Below are 22,176 nucleotides of genomic sequence, written 5' to 3'. Positions count from 1 at the left end.
ATGTTTCATAATCATTTGTTTCGTACCAATATTATTTACAACTTGAAGCATGTTGTCGTCCCAAAAAAAACATATAACAGCTTATGTTGTCCTTTATATTACATGTGCTTATTAGACAATTTCAATATTTCCACTCGTGTCGTACACAGGTCAATAACCTAGTTAAAGCATAAAAGGCATTCAACAAGTCCTCTTTTTCTCCTATACGATCTCTTTCCGTTTCGAAATCCTCTCCCACCAACATTGAGATCTCAAGTTTACGTGAGGATTCAAAAACCATACTACACTCCAAGTATCCTCCAATGCAATAAATATCTCCCCTATAGCACCTGATAAACAGCATTCCTTCATTACTTGTTTCATTACTAGACAAACTTCCTCTATCCAGAATCTTAAAACAAAATGAGGATCATGAGACGCAAGTACTCCCGAACGATGGGACGCAAGTACTCCCGAACGAGGAGGCTCTTGAGTCTACTTATCCTAGCAATTGCTGAGTCTGTAATTGTACCCCTGATAAGGATGGCCCAAAATTGGATGCTGGTGATAAAAGATCAATCGCCCCGAAAGGTGGCCAAGAGTCTAAGAAAGGGAGATAAATTATGTAGAGGAAGGGTGACACCCATGAGCCCCGAATTAATCGAGAAGGTGAGATACATCTGTAAAAGATGCCAAAACATTAATGGTGATACACCGTTGATGATGGCTTTAGATATGGGACTAATGGATATGGTTTGGGGTATTATAGAATGTGCAAAACAAACAAATACAAATCTTCACACTGGTCAAGCGGGGGATATAAAATATGTACAAGAGTTCTTTTGGATCCATAACGGAGATTCGGAAACAGCATTCGACATCGCAGTTGAAAAAGATCATGTGGAAGTGGCCAGGCTATTGCTGAACAATGCAATTCCCATGGATTTAAGATATGATTGGAACATCCAAAAACTTCCACCTCAGCAGTTAAATGACCCTAAATTTGATTGGCTAATTTTTTATCTATTGGAAAAAGGACGGCCGTGGTCGACAGTGGAGATTGACCGTCAACGAGGTACCAAAAATCTGTCTTAACAAAACATACATAATGCTTGTTTCAGATTTATAAGGATAATTTTATTTGTAGAGGACACTATACCACTAGACCAATTACCAAACATCTGTCTAACAAGTCGTTTAAATAAAAATAAAAATATAGAAACATAGCTAATAAGATAGAATACAACTTAAAGTTCTATAAAATGGTTTATAAAACATTCGGTACTAATATTTCTTTTTAGTAATGTAGTATATATTATTTAGTTTATATAGAACAAACACATGTAGGGAATTTCATCATTTTTCCGCATGTAAATTTTTGTGCCGACTGCCGTGCGTATTATGTTAGATCTCAGGAGAGAAAACCCGATCAGGAATCGGCCATGTAATAATAAATGTTTCAGTCATAGGTTAAAGTAATGAAACCGAATTGTAAGATAGAAACATTGCAAGCTATCTCCAACGTAAAGCCTCAAATATTTACGAATGTGCTTATCAGCTATAAAATCATATTTATAATGAACATTAAAAAACACTAATTTTCTTTTCTACTACACAAATATCTTACAAATCTTTCGCTTCCAGCCTTTCACATTATCATCACTTTTGCATTTATATTTTAGAATTAAATTGTTATTTATTTCTAATCTATGTACTATTTAAAAATTATTTTACTTAAAAAGTAATACTTTGTTACTAAAATTAAAAATTATATAAAAAACAAAAATAATGTAAAAACCTGCATAAGTTATTGTAAGCACCTTGTAATGTATGGATTTAACAAGTTTTGGATCTAATCGTGGTTGGGTGAGTGGAAATCACCCGAAACGATGAACGACTCAAATCGTGATATAATTGGAACAAGACCAATAGAAGAAAGGATGTTGAATACAAGCACATCACCAAAATACTTCTTGGGTTTCTTCGTTGGTTTATGTCGATTTCTAGAGGAATCCTGGAAAACCGAAAGTGAAGGCCCATCTTGGGTTTAGTGGGCTTTCCAACCCACATTCCAAGCTCATGGCCCATTGCACTACATTAACTAACAAACCAAAGTACCGAACTATGAACTAACTAATAACTGCAAGTCAAATTGGATTTGATAGTCACACATTATCATAGTTGACCGATAATAACGTTTAACTAAAAAATTCTTGTCACAATTGATATTTTATAGTCACACCTTTTGTCATATTTTTTTCTTATTAGACTTCGCTAAAAAAACTGAACTCCGTTACTTTTATTTCCAAATTTCTAAGTGATATTTTAGGGATTTTGATCGGAGTAACACGAGTCGATTGATATAAACTTATCTCGAAACGGTGCTTCAAACAGTTTGATTTTTGTTAATTGAAAGTCTAAACACCCGGATTGAAGTAACGCTTTATTGTTCAGTGCACAATTTCGATGTAAGTTTTATATCAATCGACTCACATCATCATACTGATCAGATGGAAAAGTTAAAAATATAAAGCGAGATAAAATAGGAAGTGTGAGAAGGATTAGTGGCAAAAAAATAAAATAAAAAAACCCTCCTCAAAAGAAAATTCAAAAAAATAATAAAAAATTAAAAACTCAAAATATAAATTAAAAAATTTAAAAAACAACTAAAATGTTTCCCCTATCATTCCCGTTTAAAAAAAACGATGAAAAAACCCAATGCTAATAAAAAAGACACAATGAAAAAAATAAACAAAAAAAATAATGATAAATAAAAAAAGAAAAAGACACAATAGATTGAAAAATATAACACAATGCCGAACAAAATATAACACAATATTGAGCAATATAACACAATATAAAGAAAAAAAGACACAATGTCACAAAAAAATGACAAAATCAATGATGAAAATAGAAAAAAAATACAATGATAAAAAGACACAATAATCTTTTTCTCAACATTTTTTTAGAGCGAGAATAACGATGGAAATATTTTTGTGTTTTTACTTTTTTTCATTTTTTATTAAATTTTGCTTTATGAATTTTATATTAATTTTTTATTGTTTTTTGAGGACTTTTTTATGACTACAAATCCTTATTATTTTTGTCATATTTTGTAGAGTAACCTGATCCTCCCTCTGATCAAAACCTTAAAACATCAGTTTGAAATTTAGAAAAAAATTTAACGACTTTAACCGGACCCAATAAAAAAATAGGAGGAAAGATGGGATTGGTGACAAAAAGGTTTTGAAGTAAAATTATTATCAGCCAACATCAAATAGATGTAATTATTAAAATATAATTTTCCTTATTACAATAATAATTAAACCGCAACAACGAACAGTTACTACTGTAGACGACAACTATTGATCACAACAAATATGAAAGCCTGACGTAAAAATCGATATCTGCATTATTATTATTATTATTTTTATCACAATCTCATTTAATGAAACCAACCAAACGATTTACAATGAAGTGACAGGTAAACAGGCAACAAGCTGTACCGCAACCCCCTTTTGGATAGCAAACCCAATTATACTAAAAACAAAGTTTTGATTCTTATGAGCCGATAAATTGCTATGCATGACTTTTTGAACTCTGTTTAGAAGGTCTACGACATCTGGAGCTAAGTAACCAAAAGTGTCAAAAGCAAAGGGAATAAACACGTGTTGATAAGTCTTTCTATCCTATCTAAAATTACACACATATTTTTGTTACATACATATTTTTGTTATTTTATCTTTCTATCCTATCTAAAATTAACAATAATGCTAGCGTATAAGTCTTTAAAACACTAGAATCAAAATGAAGAAAAAAAAAAACAAATACCTAGGCCCCACTAGAAAATCTCGGACACCGCCCATGGAGCCGGACGCTGGCTTCATAACACCTACCTAGATTCGAGCCGCCCTTATGATGGATGATGTCACTTGCCACATAGGGTAGAGGTTACAACCCATAAGATAGTCTACTTGTCTCAATGCAACAAGTAATTTTGTGAATACTAACTTCCATGAACTGTTCTACCCAAGAGAACTCGGTTGGGTCGAAACGCTAACAAGGTAACAACTAGGTAATAATATGTTTCACAAAGGATTTGATATATCAATCATAAAATTAAAAAAGATACAAATCCGATCCTCAATTCTAGGAGATAACTTATCTAGCCAGTTATATTATTGACCAAATATTTATGGCTAAATGGTTACAGATTAAAAATTGCAATTCAAATATATTTAAAGTGGTTTGGCGCCCATTCCTTTAAATGACCATGCAAAATGGACAATCCGAAGGTGAGACCAATCCTGGAAACGAGGTAGTGAAAGTCTGGTCTGAGTAATGGTTTTTGTAAGGATATTGGCTAACGGGTAATTGAATCATCACCAGAGATATTTGTAACTCTTAAAAGCCCTATCTTGTAATTTTTCACAAACAAAATGAAAATCTAATCTAGGTGTTTTATGCGAGAGTGGAAAACTGGATTCGCCGATTAGGTTGTAGTACTTAGATTGCCACAACAAATGGTAGGATTTCGAGAGGACTCGAACCCAAGTTATTTAAGAAGTTGAGTTAACCATTGTACCTCGGTAGTTACAGATGCCACGATGCCGAATTCCGCTTCAATGGTACTTCGAGCTAAGCTGCTTTGGTGCTTTAAGCTCCAAGCAACTGGATTGGATCCAAGGTAAAATTATCTTTATCTACGACCTAATCGGCATCGGTGAATGCATGTAAGTGCAATATAGGGTTGGACCGTATAAGGAGGCCATGATGCAAAGTATCGTGTAAGTAAAGTAAGAATCACTTTAAAGCTTGCCAATGAAGAGAGGTCGGCGCATGCATAAAATGAGTAAATATCGGTTTACTCTGAATGCTATGTCTGGTTGTGCATGTGATGAGTATTGTAATGATCCAAAAATAGTACGGCACTCAGTAGGTGATGAGTGTGGGGTGCCACCATCATATATATAGAGATTAATCTGTTGGCCCAATATGGATCTTTAACAATGAATTGATAATATAAACAATGATATGAACAACAATCTTGTATTGAATAACTTGAACTTGGAATAAATTGATTTAAACGTTCTGATTGTTTCCCCTGTTTATAGATCACCTTAGGGTTGCAACCTTCAAGAACAACAAGATACAAACACGTGTTTTTATAGTTACAAACTTGACAAGTTGACACTCTAACCCCTAGACTTTAGATACATGTTTAAGTATGACATACACATACTTATACCTATTTACACTTCGACCCCTTGTACTTTGATGACGAGTGATTAATCCTTCATTCTCCCCCTTAATCACGATCATCTTCTTGCCGTAGATCTTGAACACCGAGCATTTGCCTCATAGTTGCAAACTTGAGTCTTGCGAGTGCCTTTGTCAGAATATCCGCCTTTAATAACTCACTGCTAACATGCTCCATATTTATGTGTCTGTCTTCAACACACTCTCTAATGAAATGATAACGTGTGTCTATATGCTTGCTCCTTCCATGAAACACTGGATTCTTCATAAGCGCTATCGTTGAAATGTTGTCAATCTTCAGAGTTATCTTCTCTTCCTTCCGGCCAGTTAATTCTCGAAGTATGCGCTTTATCCACAGTACTTGACATGCTGTTGCTGTTGCTACCATGAATTTTTATTCACGTGATGATAATGCAACCGTTTATTGCTTCTGTGTACACCAGGTTATAGGAGATTCTCCAAAGTAGAATACGAGGCCAACAGATCCTTTTCCATTGTCTGTGTTGACGCCATAACTACTATCACTATAACCAGTTATCTTGCAGCCTCCTTTCTTGTAGATGATTCCATGCTCCTTTGTTCATTTGATGTAGCGTATCACTTGTTTAACAGCTTTCAAATGATGATCCATAGGTTCTTGCATGAATCTACTTAGTAATCCACTTAATAACATAAATCAGGCCTTGTATGCAACAAGTACCTTAGACTACCAGTCAGACTTCTGTATTGAGTACAATCTATAGGTGTGCCTCCCTCAGTGTTGGTTAACTTTGTTCCCGGATCCATGGAATTTTGGTCTCCTTACTGTTAATCATATCACTAACCTCTAGGATCATCACTTTTTCTTGTTTGGGTCAAGACTTAAAACATGGGCTGGTAGTTACAATGTTTGGATAAAACAAAGCCATGTGGTTCTCTAGTCAGGGTGATGCTACGTATAGAACGGTTGAAGAATATTATACCAAGGTTGCAACAGAGTCGGAAGGTATATGTAATGGTAGGCCGAGAGGGCCGGAACCGATGAGAGTGAGTCCGATTAAAGTGTACAAACCAAGAGGGTTTGACTCGGAAGAGAGAATGCCTAGATTCAATACACCAAGAGGGTTTAATAGTGGTTGCAGAAGTTCGATGAATGAGTGTTCCGAATAAACGGTTTCCGCGAGAAAGGTCAAGGGGAAGGTTGATGCCGCCGAAGAATGGTTGTTAGAACATGAAGATATGATGCCGTTGAATGACATAATAAAGAAGGAAAGAAGATCTGATCGATTCGAGAAAGTAAAAGCGAGTGGTAGTGGGAAGAGACTGGTACGAAGACCGAGGAAGGCTGGACCTGTGTGTGTCCGATGCAAAGTGAGAACCCATATACTACCATTCTGTTCGAATGAATATGTAAGTGAATTCATGTTACCACCCAAAACTGATTTTCCGGTTATTGGAACCGAAACAAATAACACCTATGGTGTCTGGTATGTAGATCCGCACGCTACATATCATGTCACGGGGAATCGGGCGTTCTTCAAAACATTTAAGAGAATGTTCGGGGTTACATTTGATAAAGAAAAAAAGGTTATGTTTTCTTACACGGTTTGGGTTAGATTAAAATAGCCGTTTATGGAAATTTAAAAACAATTCTGTGTGTGAGTTTTAACCTAAGAAGTTATAAGAATGTTTTATGTATGAATCAGTTGATGTTCCAAGGGTTTGATATTGTAATACAATGGAATATGTGTATTCTAAGGAGGGTGTTTGAATCAAAGTGGGTGAAAGTACTTGATCGGAGCGAATCCGAGTTGGAAAGCGATTTTATGTTGGGACTTGAAGAGAATCAAGTTGTAAACGAGTCGAGAGAGAACTCGTTGGGTGAAGATATAAATTCGAAGTTTGATAAAATCATGAAAGGAATCGGCGAATTGAATGAGAAAGGAATGAAGATCGAAAGGGAGGAGCCTGTAGTTAAAGAACGAGTAAAGTTTGTTCGAGAAAGGAAGGCGCTGAAGCAATATATTGAGGCAATAAAGGAGAAGCTTATAACACACCATGTGTATCATGATCGTGTATGGGAGTATGCGGTGACCCATAGAATTGAAGAAGACATCACAGTTGAAAGTGTAATAAATTTTCTTGATCTCGTGAAGATACATGAAAGGTTGATTATTAATGAAGATGCATTACGAGATGTGTTCAATCGTTTAATTGAATGGCTCGTTAAAGAATATCTCAGTTTGGAAAAAGCCGATTATGGGATGCCGAAGTTAGAAAACGGAAAGGAAATTGATCTTCTAAATTTACATGTTATGGTAAATATCGAAAGAGGATAGGATCATGTGTGTGAGACTTTTAAGTGGGATTATATTGGAATGCGTCTGGGTTACGAATACGAAAATGGAAGAACATTGAAACTAGCTTATGTCAAGTATCTTGATTAGATAGATTGGTATCACCGTATCATAAAAGAAGGCATGATTGAGAAAGAAGAAGAATCGGCTCGAGAAAAGGAGAAGATGGGGTGCGGCCTAGGTTGTTTAAGCGGAGGTAGCAAAGTTCGAGTGAAGACGGAACCAGTTTAAGATGACAACCTCGCGTTCATGGTCGGTGGGTTTTGCTACTTCTAAAGGAGTCAAGAATTAACAAATTAGAGGGGGGGGGGGAATGTAGACCTGTAATTTGTTAATTAGTTATGTTTGTTTTTAGTTTTATCGAGTCAAACAATGTCGTTTATTTTGTTTAGAGTCGGATGATGTCCAGCCTGCTTTGGGCCAGTTTGGTTATGCTCGGTTGGGCCTATTTTCTTGTTTGGGTCGAGACTTAAACCATGGGATGGTAGTTACAAAGTTTGGATAAAACTTTGAGTTCCATGATTATAGGGAAGTTAGTTGGCGGTTACTAAAACAGTTATCCAATAACCGCCATCTTCAAAAGTCGCGTCTATTCATATATGTGTCTATAAAAACCCTAGAATAAGAACATGTTTTGTAATTCACTTTTACATATTCAAGATTAATAGAGAGTTTTTCTTGTTCAATCTTTGTTCTTATATTGTGAGTGTGTGTGATTGTGTTCTTTGCCAAAACAAATCAACACGGTGTCAAAAAACAAAGGCAAGATGGTGAATGATCAAAAAGTTATGCAAGATCAGAGAATCGAGTTTAAAGATGATGGGGCCAACAAAATCAAGGGTTTGCATATGATTAAACAAGAAATCTAAACTGGGTTAGGCTTAAGCCCAGTCACCCGCACTCGTATTTTTTGACTTCAAATAATAGACATGTCCAAACAAGGCCTACGAACCCAAAAATCTCTCACTCGGAGGCCTTGAATACTTTTATCTGCGCCCCTAATCGTACTTCTATAATATGAACATTAAACTTCTTCTAGTTGCTACTACCTTCTCATCAACTAATCTGAAGGCTCGTTGAAGCTCCCCGAAGCTCCAACATGCCAGTCAGGCTAAACCTGCCCCTGACTCGTTCTCTGTCCCTACCGGCTCCCATTATAGCGAACTACCGGATCCTAAGATATCCTGAGAACAAACACTCTCCATATTCGACAAGTAATCTATCAGAGATATTTTTTTAGCTGGAATATTGGGGTTTTTAATCCGCTGTCGACCTGGAACTGTAACTGAAACACAAATTATGCTCCCACTCTAACTGATTAACCTTCCTAGCTTGCTCATCCTAAATCTTCACCTTGGCTCTAGGTTTATTACTTGTAAAACGAACCCTTTTCTGCCCACGAGATTCCGTGAACCTGATTTGTCTTTCATCGGAACTAGACTAACTCCTTTCGGTGATAGGTGGACCATATATAACGATCCCCTTTTTTTTTTGCCACGAGCTAACACGCGATTTCCTTTTACTAGCTTCCACTGCCATTCCCGAACTAAACATTATAACCCAGATCATCCAACGGCCCGAATAAAATCAAATGTTTTTTTGTTAACTTGGAATAACCCTCACGTCTATTAAAGTCCAAGAAGTACCGACTGAAGTTATAAAATCAACATCTCCTATACCCGTAACCTCTAGAATATCATTGCTCGCTAGTCGAACCTTTCCAACTCCCCAAACTTTAGATTCTTCATCCTTTCACTACAACGAGTGGCATGAAATGATGTACCAGAATCCATCACCCAAGAATCAACACTACTGTCAACACTTCAAACCAAAGCCTCATCACTAGTGACCCTGTCATCTGTGTCGTCTTCTTTAATGTTCACTTCTTTCTTACCATTCGGACATTGATTCTTGAAGTGTCTCGTCTCTTTACAACTCTAGCATACAATATCTTTACGAATCTTAGACTAACTCCTTTTCCTGCTCCCATTGCCTCGTTGTTTTCCGTATCTCTACCTTCTGTGACCAACATATTGCCTCATGATTCGCCTGAACTTTTGCGTCTTGAATCTTCTCCAAGAATCCAGTCCCAAATCCCATCAAAAGTAATTTTTGTAAACGAACTACAAACTGCAGTCACTGTTTGAGACCAACTTTCGGGCAAAGAGGATAATAACAATAGACCTTGAACTTCATCATCAAACTTAATGCCGACTGACACTAGGCGAGAGAGGTTCAAGTTAAGATGATTAATATGCATTGTAAATGACTCGCCCTCTTTCATTCTAGTTTTCACTAGCTCTCGGATTAGATAGACCTTATTCGCCGTAGAGTGCTTCTCATACATGTTGGATAGGGCATCCATCATACCACGCGCTGTGGTTTCCTTCATGATGTTGAACGTCACATCTTCCGATAATGATAAAGCAATACACGCCCTATCCTTTTTGTGTAACTTCCTCCAATCTTCTTTAGAACACTTTACTGGATTTTCATACTCAAGCATTACATCCAAGTCTTTCTGAAAAATTAGCGTTTCAACCTGCATCTTCTACCTAGCAAACATTTGCCCATCAACCTTCTATATCGAAACCTTTCCGTCTTTTGCCATGACAATGACTAAAGCGAAAACCCGGATAAAAACAGAGATATGCACAGCAATGCACGGGCCTGAACTTAAAGACTGCTCTAGTGAACTCTATTAAACAATCAACCTATTTAAAATGCAACAGAATAACGAACTTGAAATCAGAACAAAAACTTTAAACTGAAACGATAAAACCTTATAAACGGGGTTTAAACTGGTTATTGATTTATTGATTTCTTTAAACGACTCTTCTAATTCAACGATTGTTCTTCAAAAAAATATGATCTTGATTCAGCTGTTCTTGACTCCTACTTTGCAAATAGGATCTCAACCCAAGTCAAATATTTCCAGGCTAAAACTACTCAAGCTTTTGGCCCACACAAACATAATCAAAATGGGCCTACTACCCTTGTATTTTTAAAGCCCCCCCCCCCCCCCCCCCCCCCCCCCCCAAAAAAAATTTGATATGGTCAAGAGTCGCAAATCAACTTTAGTGCACTACCCAAAAGAAATGATTTTGATCACGGTGGTCAAAAGAAAAATAGAACCAGGTTAAAAAGCTATCATTCTCTCCACAAAATAGGAACCAACGCCTATTTTAAATTCCGACAAGGCTACTGCCAAAAATAATGGGAACTGCATTTTCAGGAAATAAGCTTTCTTCCGACCTTTTTTCTCTCAATAGGGTGGCGAACCTTCGCAACTTCTGTCAGCAAATCAACTAGGTCAGCGGCGTTGCTAGCAGCGGCCATCGGTTACCAGTGGTGATGCCACTACAAAAAAATGCCATATAGTGACACACAAAAAGTGCTACTAAAAAACTAAAAAGTGCCACTAAAGACCCTTATAAGAATGTGCGGCACACAGAAAAAGTGCCACTAAAAGCGGTGACGCTAAAGCCTTTTAATGGCACTTCTTCTTATGCCGCACAATCTTTTTATGTTTTCAGTGACACTTTTTTTTCTGTCACAATATAAAAATAGAATTTGCGACACAAATTTTGTGCCATTAAAAGGTAATTCTAATTATATATCCATAATAGCTTTAGTGACACATTTTTTTTGCCACAATCTAAAAGGCTTTTGAGGCGCATAGTTTTACCACACAAATAACAAAATTTACAATAAAAAATAATAGTTTGATATAATTATAAATTAAGAAATCATAATATTAAAAACAATAGATAACAGTATATCATCATTCAACATATGTCCAATTTCAAATAACGTAATAATAATAAAAATGTCAAGTACAATTATAAAAAGTAATGAAAACCTTGTTCATTTACAAGATCCTAAAGTGTAAGTAGCTTTTTCATAATGTTCTACATCGTCATTTCAAAGTTTGCTTGTTGGCTGCCAAAATCTCACATAGCTTCTAGCTCATCTTTTTTCAACTTCTTTTCACATTTCAATCAATTGAGTTTTTTCAACTTCAAGGCTCCATATTCTATAAGACCCTTGGAATCATGTATAGTTCCTCACCATCCATGTTTTATAGCACATTTGGCATAAAGTCAAAGATAGCCATCACACTTCTTGTTCATTAAAACTATAAAAGTATTGACCAAAGCACTTCCCTCTTCTGTGACTTCTTCATTTGTTCCTTCAAAAAGAGAATAATAAAATATTATAAAAATAGAGCAATAATAATAAACCAAAAACCAACATGTAATGTACACTTACAGTAAAAATTGTGAATAAGTCACAACCAAGGTAGGTCACAAGTAAAGCAAATCTATAATGCTGAATTAAAATGACTATCGTCTCGCTTAGAAAGTAGATTATTATTATTATTATTATTATTATTATTATTATTATTGTGATTATATTAAAAATAAAACAGAGTAAAATGTGCCTATAGATCAACCCACCCAAACCGAACTAAAAAACCTACCAATTTTTGGCATGTGAAAATATACAGACAAAGAGGTGGCTATAGATCAATGCTAACATCTGAATCAAGTTTATGATTTATCAACTATGATTTACTAAGCGTGGTACTATTTCTCACACTAAATGCTTGTTATTCAAAATAATAATATCTTGTATGTCTCTCATCAGCTATGATTTACAAACACAATGATTTTCAAATTTTTGCTGCATTATGTTGACAAGCATTCTCAGCTATCCATTTGGCTGTTCTATTTATAACAGTTGTGATCATAGGTAATTCTCAACAGTTTTGATCACAACAGTTTGCTTCTTTCTAAAGCCCAGATTTAATCGGTTAACAGAAAAACAAATGAAAAAAAAAGCATATTTGAGTCCAAAAGACCTTGCAATTCAAGCTTATTTTCTTCTTAGTAGTCCGGTTCACTGAGTTCAGTCCACCTGAACAGCCAACTTTTACCCTATCTTTTTAAACCATTTGTTTAATTCTATTATTTAACCACTTACTGAAAATATTTAGATTTCTAAATGGAATCTTCAATTTCTATATTCTTTAACTAACCGTGTATTTTATTAATTAACGTAATCACTAGGTTTATATATATATATATATTATGTTTTAATCAGATGTATAATATGCTTCATGAAAAAAAAAAGAACTTACAATTTTCCCTGCACTATCAGCATATGTATCAAGACATCCATGCTCGTTGGTCCTCTTACGTGTACGCTCAAATATTTTGGTTATGTTTGTGTCTTCATTTCTCTGTATTCAATATTCATGGTAAGATATATTATTAAAAAAAATAAGCAGCATCTTGAATAGTAAAAAGTACAGAACTACAGATCGGTATCAAAATAAAGGCATATTACCAACTCAGCATGAATTCTTGCAAAACTTTTTGGGCTGGTTGTGTGCGTTTTTTTTGAGCATGCATGTTTCCTTAGCCCGCAAACAAGGCTTCCAAATACACATTAATATAAACGATTTAGCTAATAGAAACCTCTAAGTAGCAAATACTAGTAATAAATAAATTGTCTAGAAATTATCACCACATCTTTATTGCACCATAACCTCAGCAATTGCAAGAATTTTTTTTTCTGAAATATTTTCAGGTACGTTCTTCCATCTTTATCATCATCATCCTCACCGACAAGATCACTAACCAAATATGATCATTGATGTTTAGAATAGGTGACAGTTGATGACCCACATAACTAACTTACCAAATAACACTTGAGATATAATAATACACAGGTTATGACAACAAATTCAATAATAAAAATATTGTTGAACCCACTCAATCCACCCTCAGACTCTTAAAAGTCTAACTTAAGTAGCAATATGTCTCATGGCAATAGAATAATCACTAGCTAACAACAAACATCAGATAAACACTAAACCTTCCATAGTTCATTTTGGTAATATAATTCCATTTAAACTAGAACTAAACACAAAAGCAATTCATCATCCCCCAGTTGATGCTAGTCGAGCGATCTTCGTCAAGTCTGTAAAAATCTGCAGATAAACAAAACATAGCTTCATCTTCGAAGCTCTAAATTCATAGTAAATAGCATCCCCTGCTATTCTATTTCAATTATCTACCTCTGTTTGTCTACCGCACACATCGGAAAACCATCCAATCGCCTCCCCCAGTTGATGGTTCGGTTCCCAATCTCATTCCCGCCGCTAGACCATGAAACCCTCCAAACAGTTAATTGCAGAAGCGGCAAGAGTTGGCGGCAATATGATATTTTGGTTGGGAGGGAAGGGGTATTAACGATTCAAATTGTGGAGGGAAATTAAAATATTAATCGATTTTTGATACAGAAATTAATATAAAAATTGATTTATTTTTTAATAATATTTTATTATTTACTGAAACATAGCTATTTTGTGATTAACCATCAATTGATTTAAAAAGACTTTGTTTCATTGATCGTTATGATGATAGATAAATACCCCATCTTTTTATAAAACTCTAAAAATATTATCTAAAGACTTTTGCAACACATCAATGACACAAACTAAAGGGATGCCAATCCCTCTAGAATTTAAGTTAACACTTATTGGTATCTGGTCCAATAGTACCTCTACGTCATTATTGACCATATTTGAATATGATCACACCCATTGACCATTATTTGACATAAATTAACGTCGTCTGATCACATATTGTTGTGATTAGCCTCATTTTTTAACAGCAAATTAATAATTAGTGACATTAAAGCTCAACACTGTTAAAAATGTGTTAAGTAAATATGGCACACACAAAGTGACCTTAAAAACCTAGATTTAATTGACAAAAATGCTATATGCCACTATAAATGTTGCCAATAAAATATGGAGTACACATCGTGTAGTTAAGTACCAAAATTTTAATGACACATATACTAAATGCTACTAAAAGTGCATGCCATTCAAATGTGGCATACATAAAGTGCCATTAAAACATAAATTTAGTGGCATGAATGGTAAATGCCACTAAAAGTGTGCGCTAAGCAAATGCGGCATATGCAAAGTGCCACTAAAACCTAAAATAGTGACACAAAATCTAAGTGTCATAAAAAGTGTGTGCCACTAAATGGCATTTTATTTGTAGTGTGCGATGCTAATTGCTTTCAATAGAAACCAAAGATCTCAAATTGTCGAAGAGCGACAATAACAAAATTCAGGTGACGTCAGTTAATTATATATCGATGTAACCCTAAAACCGATTATGGTGCGACAATGACGATCAGAACTGGTTCAATATGTTTCTTTGTGTGATCCCGAGTCAAAGCTCTGATACCACTTGTTAGGATTAACATGCACGAACTGAACACAAGTATGCGAAAGCAATAAATGAACACGAGGGTTTAATGTGCTTTTGTGTAAACTGACCTACGTCCATGGGTGGCAACTAGGTATTTTTTTTATTGAGTGACAACGATTATAAGTACATAACAATCTTATATGTATATATATACATACATATACAGAGGATGGATCTTGCGAGAAGTGATTTTATAGCAAGAAGTGCGAGAAGTTAATCATAATCATTGATGATGATTGATATATGGTCTACAATCAAAATGGTAATAGTGTAATTATGAGTTTCAACATTTTAATGGAAATTAATGGAGTTTCAAAACAAAAAGGGTATGTTGGTATTTTGCTTTGTAGAAGCCACATTTCTAACTTACATTTCATTCTTACATTCCTAAATTTTAACTACATCATCTCTCAAATAAAATATTCTAATAATTTAAGCTTGCAAGAAGAGAAGTTCTCACAACCTGCAAAAAAAATCATATAATCTATATTACCAAACTTTTTATTACCAAATAAATTTGTGGGTTTCACCATACGTTTTCTAGTTTATACAAGCTAACACGTTCTTCAATGTTCATAAAAATGTTGACCAATAATATGTTAAAGTTACATTATTTAGGAATTAATTAGTTTCACGGTTAATTAATTTACTAATTAAATTCATAATTTAAAAATGATTATGTTAAAAGTTACATTATTTATTTTGTTAGTGTATGTGGTATTTCAAATTGTGTATGCGCATTTTTTCCGTGTGTAGGTTCATTTATGCACTATGTAAGTTCATACATTTATTGTATTTGTGGTATTTTGAATTGTGTAAGTGTAATTATTATCGTGTAGGTTCATTTATGTAATATGTGAGTTCATATATGCACCATGTAGGTGGTATTTTGAATAGTGTAGTTCTAATTTTTATCATGTGTAGGCTCATTTATGTACTTTGTAGGTTCATATATGTACTGTATATGTGGTTTTTTTGAATTATGTATGTGTATCTTTTATCACGTGTAGGTTCATTTAAGTAATGTGTAGGTTCATATATGTATTGTGTAGGTGATACTTTGAATTGTGTATGTGTAAATTTTTTTATTGTGTGTTGGTTCATTTATGTATTGTCTAGGTGGTATTTTGAAGTGTGTATGCATAATTTATATAAAAATTTTGAAATTAAAAATAAAATAAAAAAAGATGTAGATTTGTTTGTTGATAAACTGTAAATAAGATGTAAATAGGTTTATTTGTAGGATATGTTGTATGACGTGTAAGATGTGTTGCTTAATGTGTAGGATATGTTTTATGATATGTAGGATGTTAGTTTACCTACACAAAATTAGTTTTGTCTACACTACATTAGATATGTCAACGCTACATTAGTTATGACTACACAACATTAAAAGTGTGCATACACTACATTAGATATGTCTACACCACACTACACTAATTATAACTACACAACATTTTAAAGTGCGCTTACAACACATTACGTAGCTACATCTACATTACTTATAAAATAATAATAATAATAACATTAATTAGTCATTTACAGAATAAAATGATTTTAGATCAAATAGATTACAATGGTTCAAATTTTATATGAAATAAAAAAGTAATAATAACAGTTTGTAACTTACCATTTGCTAGTAACTTATCATTAATTATTAAACCATTAATGACTATGAGTTACAAAATAAAATACTTTATGTTTCACTAATATACCCTTGCATATAAATAAACAAAATATAAAAAAGAAATTATGTGATTGGTTAGAATCTCTTCTCGCGCTTCTCGCAATAAGAAACACTTCTGAAATGAACCTAATCCTACATATACATACATACATATATATATATATATAAATCTAGTGTTTGTATTTTATTAAACAAGAAATCTAAACTGGCTAGCTGAACTTGGGCCCACCGCCAGCATCCATCTCCTCTTTGACTTCAAAAAATAAACCGGGACAAACAAGGCCTAAGAACCCAACAATGTAAGCGGTTCCGAACTCATTTTGGCTTTATGGATAATGTCGGTGATGTATTTCTTTTGAGAAAGAAGTAAACCATGTGGATAGGGAATAACTTCGATACCAAGGAAATATGAGAGATCACCAAGATCTTTAAGTGGGAAATTGGTGGAGAGGAAATGAATGAATCGATTTTTGAGAGTGGGAGAGGCATCGGTGATGATAATGTCATATACATATACAAGGATGAGCATAGGTGATGTGGCGATGGTTAGAGTGAATAAAGAGAGGCCCGGAATAGTAGGTTTGAACCCATGTGAGAGTAAATATTTTTTGAGTTTATCGTACCAAGCTCTAGAGGCTGGTTTCAGACCGTAAATGGCTTTATTTAGTTTACAAACATGATTAGGAAAAAGAAAGGATTGACAAGCTGGGAGGTTGAGACATAAAAATGTCTTCATGAAACGTCCCTTTAAGAAAAGCATTGTTGATATCTAGTTGGCGAAGTGACCAACCATGAAATAACGTGATAGAGAGAACAAGGCGAAGAGTGGCTGGTTTCAAAACCAGACTAAAGGTTTCAATGTAATCAATCCGGGATGTTGAGTAAAGCCATTCGCGACAAGTCAAGCTTGAGATGATCAATGAAAACATTAGGTTTGTACCTTGTGAGAAATACCCATTTGGATCCAACAAGGTTAGGTGAAAGAGTAGAAGTAACTAGTGTCCAGGTATGGTTACATTCAACAGCGTTGAATTCAGCTTGCATGGCATTGCTCCATGAAGGGTGTTTAAGGGCATGAGATATGGTTGGAGGGTCGGTTGGAGTAGAGAAAGTGTTGGTATATAGAAGAAAATCGGAGTTATTATATCAGGATTTTGGTTTTGGGTTTGGACGAGTAGAAGGTTTAGTGAGAGGAATGGATTGACTTGAAGTAGATCAATTAATAGAGTTCGGAAGTGAGTGGGATACGTGAATATTTTGCATGGAATGAGAAGTGGAGGTGGAGTTTGAGAATGATGAATTTAGTGAGGGCACTGAGTTAATTTCGGAGTAGGAATTTTGTGGATTAGAATTGAAAGAAGCAAGAGTAGATAAATGCTAAAAAATTTGTTGTGCGGATGCCCGAGTCTATGGTGCCAAGTTATTGAGTCGGTCTTTTGTAAGGTAAAAGTTGGATGGCGGACTGGATAAGGAAGATTTGTGAGCGTGGTTCATACATTTCCCGTGTTGCCTGTTTGTTTAGGCCCCAAAATACGAACTCATGAACTGTTTGTATATATGCAAATATATGTTGCAGAAAGAATAAAGAGAAAGCTTGGTGTATTCGATTAAAAAAGGGGGTACTAGCTACTGATCCTATTCATAAAGAACAAAACAAATATTTGCAAAAGGAAACAATCAACGTAATCTCTATTATTTCAACAACTTCTCCAACGTCCATTTTCTCCACTGAATTCAGTCAAATGCAGACTAAATCTTCAATGTACAAACCCACTAAACTAACCTGGGTAATTCATTTTCTTGCTGACCCGATTCAGATCCGACATGCTAACACATAAACAAACAGATTATCCCAACAATCACCCCCTTAATCGGTTTTTACGCCATTCACAAACTGCAACAACCGAATCACTTTCATCACCACCCAATTTTGGCCTTTCACGAACACCCGAACTTCACCTCGGTCAATTGTTCGGTCTTTCTTTTTAAATGGTCTATTGTGAATTACCCATTCGGTGTCGGTCTTTGGTTCACAATTTCGGTCTTAACTTTCGTCTGGCTAAGATCCAACGTCGGCCTTTCTTCCCAGCAGGAAGAATTGGTACGGTCCCGATCACGCCGTTTGGCCAGTCACAGCTTTGGTTCGTCTTCTCCAGTTAACAGTCTTCTCGGTCTAACACAAGAACTAAGTTACTGGCCCGGTCTTTTTCTCGGTCTTCAAGTTCGTGTCACCGGCGAGTTCTTCGATCTTTCATTCAAGACATTTAGGGGGTGTTTGGTACAGAGAAAAAGAATGGGAAGAAATGGAAATAGAAATGGGAGAGAAATGGAATTGGAGAGAAATAGAAATGGGTGGAGAATTGACAATCATTTCCTTTGTTTGGTACAATAGAGAAATGGGTGGAGAAACGGGAGCAGAGACGTGATTAGGGTTCCGCCTCGGCATCATCATGGTGGAGAAATGGTGGCTCAGAGACGCGTCGCAACACCGCGAACGGAGTAGAGCGTCATCATCATCGCCGCGCAACATCAACACCGCGATTTAGGGTTCCGCCTCGCAACACCGCCTCGCGATTTAGGGTTTCGTTTTGGCTCAGAGACGCGAACGGACGTGGCTGCGGCGTCGGCCGCCGTGCCGGACGTCGGCATCATCATCACCATCGCCGGTCGGAGCATCATCATCATCATACGCGAACGGAGTAGAGCAGAGACGCGATTTAGAAGCAGAGAGAATTCCATTTCTCTTCCAAATGGAGAGAATTGGATTTCTCTACATTTTGCCTACACCCAATTCTCAGAGAAAACCAATTCTCCGCCCAATTCTCCGCCTAATTCTCCCAAACAAGAGAAACCTAATTCTCCACCCTCAAATCTCTCTACCAAACACCCCCTTAGTCTGTTACAGCTTCGGTCTTTTCTAGCTATTCTTTCTTTCTTATGCTAGTACGGTACCAATTGATATCTGTTTTGAAAATATATCAGATTTTCGGGTTTATTTTAGCGAAAGTTCTTGTTTAATAAAAAATTAAATTATATTAAAAACTTACTCGGGAATTAAATACCCGAGTATTTTAATTACACAACATTGTTTCATATGCATAAAAAGGATTTTAATAAAGATGAGCCATCTTCATATCGTGAGCGTCTAACTCCAAAATGACTCAAATTCCTTGTTGCTGCTGATTAACTTAATTTCTTTGAATGTGGGGGAAAAATACGTGATCGATATGTTGGTGAAACGTTGATGTTAAACTTTTAATAAATCTTTAAATGGTAAGATAGTTTTCTTGAACAAACTCAGAAGGAACGTCTTTTATACATGGAATTGTATCACTGCCATACACAAACAATTCAAATTAGGTCCCCTGAGCCACATAACCCGTTGGAGAATTGGTTATCACTGACATTTAGCATGCTTGTTTGGCCAGCTATGTTTGTAGCTGGACACATGTATAATTGGTTTGAGTTGCTTTTATTTTCTATCTTGTATGCTAGAGATCACGTAATCTCTTATAAACGTTTGACTGATTCTTTAAGATAAACAACCCGTTTATCTTATCGAGTATGAATAGGTTGAACGTACTCACCTTTGTTGTGATCAATTTTCTGCATTGATTTTTGTTTGTGTGTAATCTCGAACCTATAGTACGAGAACAACTTTTGTGAATGTCTTGACTTTAGACCTTTAGTTTAAATTGTATAGCTTTAAAACTTGATAATCATTTGAATAAACATTTAGACCTGTAGTCTTCCTACATATTTATTAATTATATGCTACGTTTATTCTTCACAAAGAATGTCCGTTTTATGTTTCTTTTTCAAGAAGATAGCCCAATTTGACTATAACCCTTATATGTAAAACTTTATGTATCTTAATCATGAAGAAAGATTAGTTTGATTATAGCCTTTGTATATGAAAAGCTACGTCTTAGAATTGTTCAAGGTTTAGGCTATAGCCTCGACTAGGGTCTAATCCATATAGTAAAATAACTTTGGCGGAACCCTACCTTATCACGGGTACTTGGAGTATAAAGCAAAGGTTGATCGAGCAACACTTCTTTCAATATCGTGTGTCGGGGAATGAACAGTCGGAACTTCAGAGCTGGGGCTCATTGACACGGATTACAAAGTAAAGTGTGTGTGGAGAAAGGTTTGTTTGATGTGATGGTTGAAGATCCGTGCTCCCTCTTTTACAAGAAAATTTCCGACTACGCCGCGTAGTGCGACGGAGCATTTAGCCGCCTCTAATTATATTAATCCGCCGCGTCTTGCGACGGATAAGAAGGCTGGCCGTCGCATAGCGCGACGCCGCCCACTAGGTTTGCTTCGTCATCCTTAGGCTTGCCACGAGTCACTAACTCATCGACATGTGGCTCAACACGTGCTACATTGTCATGGTGGCTACATCGCGTTCCTTGACACCGTCCAATCTCAGTTTTTTCCTAGTTCCTTGTGTAGAGTAAGGGACAACAGTCTCAACCGTCGCATAGCGCAACGGGTACCAAATCTCATTTTCCTCGTTTTACATGTTGCTTGTTGACTAAATAAGAGAGTGGAGATTGAGATGGTTTAGACATGTGAAGAGAAGGCAAACAAAGAATCCTGTTAGATCCATAGAAACATTACTATATAGGGCAGGAGGGGTAGAGGCTGACCTAAATTGACTTGGGATGAGAGGTTTAGGTATGATTTGCTAGAACTAAACATCTCTGAGGACATGGTTGTTGATAGGAATTCCTGGAGACGTAGAATTAATGTTAATGACTTTTAGGAGAAAGTAATACCTTAGGGGCTTCACTTTACCTTATTCTGGTCACACGCCATTATGTTATTTTCTTCTCATATATTATGTAGTCTCTTTTTTTGTATGCTATTCTTATTATATCAATATATCTATATACTATTATCATTATTATCACTAAATGGTATTATTAACTATATTACTATGAACTTTGATTGCCTTTTATATTCTCACATACATATGTTTTTATAGAGCGGAGGGTCTCTCTGGAAGCCACCTCTCTATACTATTGGATAGAGGTATGGTGTGCCTACATCCCACCCTATCCAGACCCGACTTATAGCTTTGCTATTGGTGGGATTTTCCACTAGGTATGATTGATTGATTGATTGACTGACTTATCTGTTTTCAGAGTTTGTCTTCTTTACGTTTTATGGTTTGGAATTCCACAATTGTTGTTAACTCTACACCCTTAACTTATGTAGTCAGTTAATAGTTTAGAACATTATGAATAATTGTAAATTGCTAAGCATAGTAGCCAATTATGTTTAACTATTTACCTTACTTTCTGTGTTCTAAATATTTACCGGTGTTAACTAGTTTGTGCGTTGGATTTGGTCTATTGATTCCTTTCAACTTATTCATCCTAGTTAACCTTTCAAATATTCATACGTGAGTTATGATATTCTCGTGTTGATGAATCTCGACAGATTTCTTCCTACTTCTATCAGTTAATATTCTCTTGAACTTAGAAAACTTTTCTAAGTTCATATAACCGTTTTTCACTGATCTCTATTTAACAAAAATATATTTTATACTTTATAATGTTTTAATTGGTATTACTTTATGATGTTCGATTTTCCTTTCTTTTCATCTTTT

General features: G+C 35.4%; 1 protein-coding gene across 1 annotated transcript in view; it reads left to right on the top strand.

Annotated features, from left to right (window-relative positions):
- The first annotated feature begins 6,144 nt into the window (after positions 1-6,144).
- The window catches only part of LOC143617335 (protein ACCELERATED CELL DEATH 6-like), a 30,885-nt gene continuing 14,853 nt past the window's right edge, over positions 6,145-22,176 (top strand). Inside the window, exons 1-4 of the mRNA XM_077089929.1 lie at positions 6,145-6,223; positions 6,713-6,804; positions 6,924-7,535; positions 7,665-7,755. Coding sequence (XP_076946044.1) covers positions 6,145-6,223; positions 6,713-6,804; positions 6,924-7,535; positions 7,665-7,755 — 874 coding nt within the window. The remainder of the gene's footprint in view (positions 6,224-6,712; positions 6,805-6,923; positions 7,536-7,664; positions 7,756-22,176) is intronic.

Source organism: Bidens hawaiensis, unplaced genomic scaffold, assembly GCF_021521415.1.
Source record: "Bidens hawaiensis isolate Kalapana, Puna unplaced genomic scaffold, B.hawaiensis_p1.1 tig00053957_1, whole genome shotgun sequence".
Lineage (NCBI taxonomy): Eukaryota > Viridiplantae > Streptophyta > Magnoliopsida > Asterales > Asteraceae > Bidens > Bidens hawaiensis.
The sequence above is the reverse complement of the archived record's forward strand: the minus strand, read 5'-3'. Positions and strand labels throughout refer to the sequence as shown.